General features: G+C 31.7%; 1 protein-coding gene across 1 annotated transcript; it reads left to right on the forward strand.

Annotated features, from left to right (window-relative positions):
• The first annotated feature begins 295 nt into the window (after positions 1–295).
• On the forward strand, positions 296–10,634 carry LOC134722379 (endonuclease/exonuclease/phosphatase family domain-containing protein 1-like). Its single transcript, XM_063585997.1, has 8 exons — positions 296–600; positions 2,806–2,857; positions 3,530–3,637; positions 4,065–4,193; positions 6,280–6,415; positions 6,734–6,787; positions 8,806–8,946; positions 10,459–10,634. The coding sequence occupies exons 1-8, from the start codon at positions 356–358 to the stop codon at positions 10,632–10,634; spliced, it is 1,041 nt and encodes a 346-aa protein (XP_063442067.1). The 5' UTR covers positions 296–355.
• Positions 10,635–11,354: the final 720 nt, after the last annotated feature.

An 11,354-nucleotide genomic window follows, 5' to 3' on the forward strand; every position in this document is an offset into this window, starting at 1 on the left:
TGTTTTTTATAAGACAAAAGTGAAATCGACTTTGATATAATAAAAGTAATCTAAATATTAAAATGTTCGACTCGGATTCTTTGGGTCAATCAACCTCTTAAAAAATAGTAGATTTCGTATAGTGTAGAGTTAAGGTTTACAATCTCCTCTGATGAACCCGGACTGGAAGGTCATGTACAGTTCAATAGTATGCTGCATTTCCTTATTCGCACATATGGATAATAATATAAGATGTTAAAGTTTGACATGCAAGGCGGATGTATTAATTTAATAATTCTAGAACATATTAAATTTTGAAACGATTTCATTTTGTAAAATAGCTCTATTCACTAAAATCATTCATACCGTTTTAACGATGGAGAGACCTAATAGCAGAAAAAGGCGTTTATCCGAATCCATGGAAAATATATTAAAGGTATTAGAACCCATCATTAACATAATTAAATCATATTCTCGACCAACAGTGACACCATTTAAGTTTAAACATGGACGAAAAGGTGTAGTACGAATAGCTAGTTGGAATATAGAAAGATTCGATGAAGAAAAAGCTAATAATCCAGGAGTAAAAGAAGTTGTATGTATGACAATCCTGGAAAATGGGTAAGTTTCATGAAAACAATCTGATGAAAAAGAAGATAAGATAAATATTTAATTGACACGTGCTTAGCTGAAGGCATACAGTAATGTGCGTCGTAAGAAGCAAATTTTATATATTAATTGAAGGTATAAAAAAATGAAAAACAAAATAATAATGTCAAAGAGGGACAAGCAATAAAATGTCAATTAAGACGCATTTGATAGACCCGAAGATACAATGTATGGATCATGACAATTAAACACTACCGATTTTAAAGAGATGCAAAAAGAGAACGTAATAATCAAAGTCGAAAGAAAGAAATAAGTACCAACAGTTCTCAAACATAAGACATTAGTTATCAAAGATACCAGGATTATCATTGTTATTAATTATCTTTTATCAGGTCCAAACGTCTAAAAAGACAGAGACATATAATACGGGGATATATAACTAAAAGGGTCAGACACTATGTCGATTTCGTTATGTGTAAGTTCAAAAAAACTACAGAATCGTTATCCTTAATGCATAACAAAAAGGATAAAAGCACAAGAGCTTCAAAAAAGTATAAAATCACAATAAAAAAAATCTGCGAAATGTCATAAATGATATTGGCGCATTAACGTCATTTAATAACATGACGTCATACGAATGAAAACTCTTTAGCTGAAGGTTTTCCATTACCTTTACGCCCTAAGATCGGATAATACTGCATTAAAATATCAAAATGGAGTGTTAAGGTAGGTGTTGTTTAATTTCTATACTATTGCATGATTCGCACATTTGGGAATTTCGGCAAGTCAACAGCTCGGCTCACTCCTTAGTTACGACATGTCAACTCTGGATTTGACAGTAAATAGTAGCAAACTAAAAAAAGAATGATTGGGTTCAGAAGTATAAGAATCGGACACATTTTTACTAGTGCCTATTTGCGAATTAGTTCATGTTAGACTTAGATTTATTTGAAATTTGTAGCTTTTATCTTACAGGTGGTAAAATAGAACATCCCTACACACGGCATGCAATTTTACCTCCGCTTCAGTTTTAAAATTACCGTATTTGTCCTATTAAAAGCAAAATAAGTCATGGAAGCCATAGATTTCTTTGACATTTACACATGTAAACGCTCTATATAAAATTCGAATATCACGGCCCAGACCATGTGTAAATGTCTAACAAACCTATGGCTTTCATGAGTTATTTCTTAAAAGAATAAATCTGTGTACCATGTCACAATTGAGACGAAGACATGAGTAGTAATACGAACCCATTTATACTGGTTATTCACACAGACAGTCTGATAATTAACTCATTTATCGACCATTAAAACTCTAATGCTGAGAGTGCTTTGCTGTGTAGCTTTTTCTTTCATTTATTTGCTTTTTTGATAGCAACGAAGCCTTGAAATACCGCATCCACTGAAGATAAATACTTTATACGCAGTTGCTGGTGGAAAGTTTTAAAAATGGGAAAATTGAAGTCATCGCTCTTGTCATAAAATATATTTTTTGAGTAGCCATCCCATTTTAGGTACACACATGAGGCCGGTATCCCGTTTGGGTATATACAATTTATACCAACATATAATGATTGATGCAAAATAAATAGATTTCAATAATTTAGGGGAGGTCTTTTCAGCAATTTCACCTTAGGTTATAAAAATACTACATGCAGTATATCCAATTGCATTCTTTAGTTACATCTCAGTCATATAGCTCCAAATGTTTCCTCGTATAAGTACATATTAAATGTTTGGGTTTAAGCGGTATGAAATCAATAAAAAAAACAAAGACGCACGATATTTATGAAGCGAGTAATCTCTTTTGTTGTTAGTCTCGATATGAATCACGCCAAGTTATGCCTGTGATATCATTTATTTCTAGTTCAATCGAGTACATGCACGTTACGAAGTCACCAAACTATGAATTATACAATGGTATAATATTATTTATTCAGCAGACAATGAAGTTTAAGGATAAGGTAAAAGGCAAAATGTAGTAAACAATACTTCTTCATAAACATACACACCTGTAATTACGACAATTAAAAGGGCATAATGTTTTGTGTTATATGATAAAAGGATTAAACCGAAACATTATAAAAATAGTTGGTTCTTTTCGAAGAAACGAATTCACGAGATATAAAAGATGGAGCTCAATGCCCTGATCATTGAGTAGCAAAGAAAGTAGAATTAGAATACAAATAATTATATCACTTTCGTTAAATTTCAGATTTAGTTTAATAGCATTTCAAGAGCTGGCTGATAAAAAGGCCCTGGAAAAGGTATTTACCTATAAAACTTACCATGTAAGCGTCTGTCGTCTTATTTCGTCTGTAGTTTGCTGGATCATTGTTTCGTTTTCATTATATTGTCTTCACATTCTAAATCATTAGGATTATTTAACCTTTCTTTATATTTCATTGCTGTTCAGAAATGGAATGTCTGATGTATGTGCTTTTTTCTCTACAGTAGGTTGTATTTTCAACCTTAAGGAATGCTAATCACTAGGCCCTGTGCCAAAATATTTTATTGCTTTCTACCTGTATTTTCGGCTGCTCGTTTGCTCTTATCAAAGCCAAAACGAATTCAGGTAAGCAATGCGGGCTTAGCTTGTCAAAGTTAAATGAATATATATAATTGAATTAGCTGAACGGTCTTGTATCATAATTTTGTTTTGAAAACTCATCAATATGATTAGAATTGATGACTGTACACATGACATACTCAGAAAGTACATTTAAAGTCAATAATAATGCGAATTTATATTATTATATAAGTATTTTATATGATAAAACGTTTTTTGTAAAAGCTTCTTAAAGGGCTAATTAATTTTTTTTTAAATCTGGATATATAGTATGATTGCAATTGAGACAATTATCTGCCATAGTTCAAATGATGTGGATGTAACCGATTATAGACTATTACACATGCAAATTTTATGTTTTTGATTGTAGATCTGTGAAGAACTGAATAGTCCATCTTTATCCTGTACAAAGAATTGGTCAGGACATCGTGGCAAGTGGCAGTATGTAGTATCAGATGCTACTGGGAGGATGTACCGAGTATGTCACCTCTGTAGAAATAGCAATAACGATTATTCCTAGTTAGAAAAAAGTGTGTTTAGCCTTTCGCTTTTCTGCTTGTTTGCAATTATCTTTTTAATTATAGTTTTTCTTCAAATTGCTATGACACACAAAGGGTACAGCCAGATCATTTACCATTAATCGGTACCTCTTGGATTATTATAGTTATATAAATTAATCAGCGTGGCTGACGGTGGCATCTCCGAGTGTACTATTAGCTAACGCTGTAGTCTAGAAATAAATTAAAGGAAGAAAACAAATAATTGTATAATCCCAAGATTCCAAGGTAAGGCAAGGTGCAAAGAACTCGATTGACATGCTAGAATAACATCAAAATGAAAAACATGTTTGGTGGTTTTTTTTCCAGTTTTTGTTAAGATAATAATTAATTATTGTATTTTTGTAGAGTATGGAATACAATGGCTTTTTATACGACACCGCAAGGGGGATAACATTAAATCATTCAGCGTTGCTAGAAAAACCAAATAACTCACCTAAACCATTTACTAGGGCACCATTTATTGGAACGTTTAAGGTAAGTTTAATATACAAAAATATTTATGGAATTCTATGCGACTGTCATACTAGTGAGAGATTTAACTAGCTATAAAACCAGGTTTACTCCACCATTTTCTTTATTGGGAAATGCCTGTACCAAGTCTGGAAAATGCTTTCCATTCGTTTGATGTGTTTGAGCTGTTGATTTTGCCATTTGATAAAGGACTTTCCGTTTTGAATTTTCCTTGGAGTTCGGTTGTTTACTTTTTAATAACAGTAATTACAAATACATAAGAAGTAATTACATTCACTTTCGTACAATTCGATAAATATTTACCATCGAATAGAAAAAATTAATAGTTACTCAGATTAATTCCATCATATTCAAAATATTCATAGGGATCAAATAATACATAAAATGGTAACAGGAATTATCCAAGATATTTGACAGAAAATATAAGACTATGCCAACTACCACACAAACTAAAATTAGACGTTAAAACAAAAACAATCAAATATACCACAAAAACCTCACGATCCGGACTTGGTACAGGCACATTATGTAGTTTATTTTGATAAAATAAAACTGACCGCATGCAAGAAAAATAATTGAACACAATCAATTGTTTTTGGATTAAAAATATATTAAGTAATAAGTTTTTGTCATGTTTCATTGGAAGTATGGAGTAATTTATACATATATATACATGCCTTCATTTATATAATTTGTCTAATAAAAGTTGGCATTTGCACATCGTGTCATTTATTAAATGTTTAGTACCTCGTATGAGTCTAATGTAGACGAAACATGCGTCCGTCAAATAAAATATAAGCCCGGTATTTGACAGACTTATTAGGAATGGAATATCATTTCCTATTTGGAAATATATCAAGTATAGGATCATTTACAATACTTATGTTATCATGGAATATCAATACTTAACTTGAAGGATAATTGAATAGAAGTGCATGCTTTAGCAAACCTAAAAAAATAACAGTTGTTAACCATTTAAGTCATATAAAAGGTTTTACCATTATATTAAAATATTCATTCTACTGTACGGTATAAACAAGGGTATCTCACGTGTAATTCAAAGTTCGTTTGCTTTTCGGCATCTATCTCATTAAACTTGAAATAGTTAAAACCAAACGAACAGTTAGATGTAGTTTCATACTTGCAACCTGATATTGACAGTGATGGTCAAATAAGAACCTAATTCTACAAATGATACGACTAAGAGTTCTAATTGTTTACTTTTCATTTTTGTTGCAACATCGACGCAACATTCGCATAAGTTATTTATATATCCGAGCTTTGACGAATTAACAGGACTTTCGGCTTTATCATGATTTGTTAAATAGATTGTTGCTGGAAACAATAATCGATCGAAGGCAGTTATTGAATCAAAGGTCCTTGATGTTAAAGTTGGAGGCATTTCTTATTTAATTTTATTGACAGTAGCATCGTTTGATTGACCGTATTGAGACTACTAGTATCTGTGCTGCGTTCGATTAATTGACATGAGTCTTATGTAGACAAAAGGCTCGTCTGGCATACCAAATTATGAGCATGGTATCTTTGAGGAGGTTTCACAAAAATCCATGGATGTGTTATATTTCGCTCAGCCATAATCAGTCTTTCCTTTCCGTTTTTATGACTTCAACCCAATGCAGCAAACCACATCGGATTTTTATTAATAATGATGGTAACACCTGATTGCAGGTTGACCCATGCAGAGCACGTTAACTCACTTCCAGTTGTTGAATTCTCTTAATATTTAGTTAACTTTGAAGTGTTTTGTAGTGTTGTTGTTTTTTTTGTTTTTTCCCCTTTACAACGCTAAGGTTGACCTTTTTTTAATATAAAATGTATTGAAGACAAAGGCAATGATGATGATAATAATTAAGAGAAGACGATACAGACAATTAAATTGCATGGTCAGTCTGTTTTGGACTTAGGAGTTGAAATATCCCTTTTATATATGTCGCCTCGCTTTTGCAGAAGCACAGTGTTGATGGTCTTGGCATTCTGCAATATGATTCTTTTTTATATTTGTTGAATGCTGAGTATTATAATTTTATAAAGATCTGGTGAAAATACAGTTATAAAACGTGTTTTGTAGATCAAAAAATTTGATTGTATAATAGCGAGTGTACATCTAAAAGCTACTGGTTTGGATAATGAAGACTTCGAAAGGCTTCAGAAGGAGATAGATAAAGTACCTGAAGTGATAGATGCCATAGAAAAACAATACCCAGGTAACCAAATACGTTTGTAGCAGTGCAGTAAACCCATTCCCAAGGCTAGTAATTGTGTCAAAGAAGTAATCAACAAAGTCCCGGGTTTTGTGTTAGCTTGTCTAGAATTGTATGTTTGTTGTAAAAAATCGTCAATCACATAATTATCAACCTAGCAGAATGACAGACTCATATAATTTTACCTCCTGTTCAGATATTTTAGATTAAATCGTTAAGGTATTTAAAAGCTACCTTAAGATTTAATGCTTATTTTGAATGTGACAAAAACAGCGTCATGCAACAATGATTTTATAATATGCTATTTTAATATTATTTCAGGAGAGGAGGATATTATTATGTTAGGAGATTTCAATTTAGACCCAAAAATGGAAGGTATGATAAATAAACTCATCATAGATACCAGGACTAATTTTTGTATATACGCCAGACGCGCGTTTCGTCTACAAAAGACTCAGTAGTGGCGTTCGAATCCAAAACAGTTAAAAACCAAATAAAGTACGAAGTTGGAGATCATTAAGGTGGTATGGGAGTCTAAAATAGAAATGATAGAATTTGTTCATATTTTGCCAAAACGTATCTATTGATATATGTTAAAAAAAGTAAAATCACAAAAATACAGAACTTAGAGGAAAATCAATTCGGAAAGTCCATAATCACATGGCAAAATCAAATAACAAAACGCATCAAAAACGAATGGACGAGAACTGTCATATTCCTGACTTGGTACAGGCATTTTCAAATGTAGAAAATGGTGGATTAAACCTGGTTCTATAGGGCTAACCCTCTCACTTAAAAATATAATAAAAATGATAGATCACCGCGCATTTACTCAAGCTACAGGACGCGACAAAATGACAAATTTGTATGGATTATACGGGAAAAAACACCATTTTGGGATTTGACACTTAACAAAATGATAGAATTGTTTAATACTTGAGGAAAAGATTGCTTTCAGACAATGCATTGAGATTATCAAATGAAAAGATAGGGTCACCGTACGTTTTTCCCGACTAAAATACAAAACAGGAAAATTCCATGTAGATTTATTCAGAAAATGCACTGTTTTAGAGTTATCTCCCCTTAAAATACCAATTTTAGAAAAAAAATTAAAACAACAAAAATCAATCAACATTTGCAAAAATATTAATATTTATAAGTTATATTCCTATAAATTGGTTTCTTTTCAATGGAAATTCACATTAAATATATGCATTCCTGCATCAAATTTTGATGACTTCAAAGAAAATCTGGACCTTTGGTTTTCTGTTTTTTGCAATCCAAGATGGAGGAAGACACCCATTCCACCTTTAGGACGAAAATTCCTAAAAGTGATGCCAAATAAAGCTAAGCGTATACGCAACCCACAGTTTATTCAAGTTAAATTATATCATATTTCAATCTTATGAGAGCTGATGATGACCCCATTTAAGAAGGTAAAACTCGAGACATTAACCTGAAGATCTCCGTAATATGACCAATACTGATGTCAATGCCTGTGAATTATGCCTATACTAGTAGTTCTTAACAAAATTTCAAATAAAACTAAAGGTAGAAAGAATAATTAGTATTTAAAAAATACAATCGTAAGCAAAATGAGGATGTTTAATTTGATGTGTGCATTTTTGTGCTTCGTGGTTACATTTGTTTGTTATTATAGTAATTAAGATGATAACACAATGTTGACTGCGGTATCCCTATTTTTGACATTTGTACCTACTGTTTCTGTTTGTTTTGTTCACACATCGTTGTTATTGTAATGGAATTTGATGCGAGTGTCATACAAGTGAGAGTTTAAGCTAGCTTTAAAACCGGGTTCAATCCACCATTTTTTCTACATGAGAAAATGCCTGTACCAAGGAATATGACACTTGTTATCCATTCGTTTGATGTGTGTGAGCTTTCTATTTTGCCATTTGATTAGGGACTTTCCTTTTTGAATATTCCTCGGAGTTCAGTATTTTGGGGATTTTACTTTTTATCAAATAGCTCTCTCGTCGATGCATGCACCAGGTCTAAATGTGCTTGAAGTTATTGCGATCCCCCAGGTTCCCCTTGTGTCTTCGTTCGTATATCAAAACAATTTATGAGTTTGAACATCGGTAGACCACAGTTTACACTTGTTTATAATAATTTGAATTATTAGTGGTTACAATCCTGAAGCTAAAATAAGGCTGTATCCAGGAGATGAAATAGACGTAACAAAACAGTTCTGCATTGCACACAAAAGCAGTGAAATTTCTGTCTACTTAAATGTTTGTTTTCAAACATAAAAAATAGTACTTAAAAACAATAACTTCATATCTTAGTCAACGCATGAACAACTGATATTAATGATTTTATACAATTGTTAACAATCTGACCTTTTTAAAAATTACTTTATTTCTTATTAGACTTTGATATTATGAGAGAGAAAGGATATAGTAACTGTGTTCCAGTTGGCGAGTTTACGAACATCAGCAATAGCAACCTTGAAGGTAGCCAGATTTATGATCATATATGGATAAGTAGCAGAACAAATAAGGCATTTTCAGGTATTGATTAATTTCATCTGTCTGCAATATTTGACACTCGTTAAAATATTGAAGCATAAAAATTATCTGACATATTGAAAACTGATAAATGAGACAACAACTATAACCATCGTGTTATCTTCAGGTTTTACGGGAGGCCAAATACAACCGTATACGTCAATGATTAACCAAGAGGAACAATGTATTTTTTAGTATTACAAACTCATTATAAAAATGTTAATATTAAAGTTGGAAAAATAATAATATAACAAAGAGTCAATCAATATTCGTCAAAGACATATCACAAAACCATAAAGATTAAGCAAGGGTAAACTAAGTTTATCTAGTAAACTATGCAGTCAATGATCCACTATACATGCGTCGTATCATTGACAATGACATTCATGCTCATATTTCATCAAGGTATCTCGCCTTAACTTACTAACGTAGTACTTATGTAAAAAGACTCATCGAAGATACCAGGCTGTGAACGCCAGACGCGCGTTAAAAGGTCAAATGAAGGTTTGTTTTATGGTTGTCAAAGAGATGTGACGCACGTTATCTTGTTCACTTTCCTTGTAGCTTACCTTAATACTGGTATATAAGCACAAAACAGGGATAATATGCAAGTACAAATGACAAAACATCGATGTACAATTCAATGTACATTTGACTAAAATAGTCAAAAATTGAAATAATGCTTGACACCTCTAATAAAAAGGGATGTAATACAAAGTAATCATATATCTTTCTTTTCCACAAAAACTGCCTTCGACGCGAGTTAAAACACAAATACACAAGGTTTAGAAAACCTACAAATAATTAAAACAAACTCACTGGAAATGTACATTTTTCTTATAAACTGGTGGGGAATGATCTTCAGCATAATAAGTTCAAAAGATGTCACAATATATCGCGTCGCGTAGCTTTCGTTACTTTTAGACTTAAATGAAAAGTGCATGAGTTAAATTTCTATAACCTGTTCCATACCAATGCTTAAAGTTTGTGTATTCTTTAATTTAATTAATTCGTGTATTGGTAAATGTTTATTCATTAGTTTTATAAAAAAATTTCATCAAAGATACCAGGATTATAATTTTGTATGCTTCACGCGCGTTTCTTCTCCAAAAAAACCTTGTCAGTGACACTCGAACCAAATCAGTGACACTCTTACCAAAAATTGAAAAGGCCGAGAAAAAAAACATTTGAGAAAGAATATTGAGGATCAAATACAGCTAAGATCATCTATTCATATATTCATTTTATTATGGGAAAGTATATGTTTTAAAAAATTTCTTTCTCGCTTCTTTAAAAATAAAGTTCTTCTTCTCTCGTGCAAAACTTAGCTTGTATGGTTTATAATCGAAAGATATAAAATAAAACTGATTGTTGTCAATAGGTTCACAATTTTAGCTTTAGTAGAAAGTATCAATATCTAAAATGTGCATGTTCTTAAAAAATTGGATTATAAGCAGATTATCATGATTGTGAGCATTATAATTTGTGTAATTATTTTATATTTCTATTTTCGAGGTAATTCAGGTGTTATAAGAGAAAATCTGACAAGTCCATTGATACCTAACGGATGGTCGTGGGGAGGTGTTGTCAGTGACCACTGTCCAGTTTGGACAGAGCTATACACAGGGAAAGACTATGACTCGGCAGATCTGAGAAATATTCCGGATACAACTTTTACCCTAACTGGTTGATAGACGTTGTGGAACAAATTTCAAATCACATCAAACGTTGATGATGATAAATTTCTACAGAAATCGTTAACAATATCTGCTATATTAAAGTTATCATGTATTAAAATAATCCCTGCAATGACTCATCATACATATATTTGTCGAAAGGTGCATTAAGACGTAAATGTAAACTTTTTTAGAAAAATTAGTCAATAAAATATATAGATGTTAGGTTTTAGGAACTAATTATATAATTACGATTTATGTAATTGATAAATCGTTACTTACGGAAAATTACAATGGGAAACGATTAAAAAGTAAAACAATAAAACTCTAAAGACTCTGTATTTCTACCCTTATTATTTTATTAAATCTTCAGCTCACATGCATTTCCTGTATAATTATGCTTGTGATCTGTATAAATTTACGTTATGTGATAGTTATCATCATTTATTTTGAATTGGTACATATGAATTGCTGACGCATTAAATCCAGGACACAATTCATGCCAAATTTTACGACATTTTGCACAGTGTTCTCTTAACGCATGTTGGTAAATAAAGTGCAATAGTAAACATGATTTTCTTGTGTCAAATAAGCTAACAATTACAAGTAAACAAGAAAATATACAACGTTCCAAACGTCCAAGTTATACATTATTGTCAAATATATTGTACATTTTAGGCACTATTTGCATGTAAAACTGGCAAAATAAATAGTTTTACTGGAAGAATTACAAGC

Source organism: Mytilus trossulus, chromosome 6 (genome assembly GCF_036588685.1).
Source record: "Mytilus trossulus isolate FHL-02 chromosome 6, PNRI_Mtr1.1.1.hap1, whole genome shotgun sequence".
NCBI lineage: Eukaryota > Metazoa > Mollusca > Bivalvia > Mytilida > Mytilidae > Mytilus > Mytilus trossulus.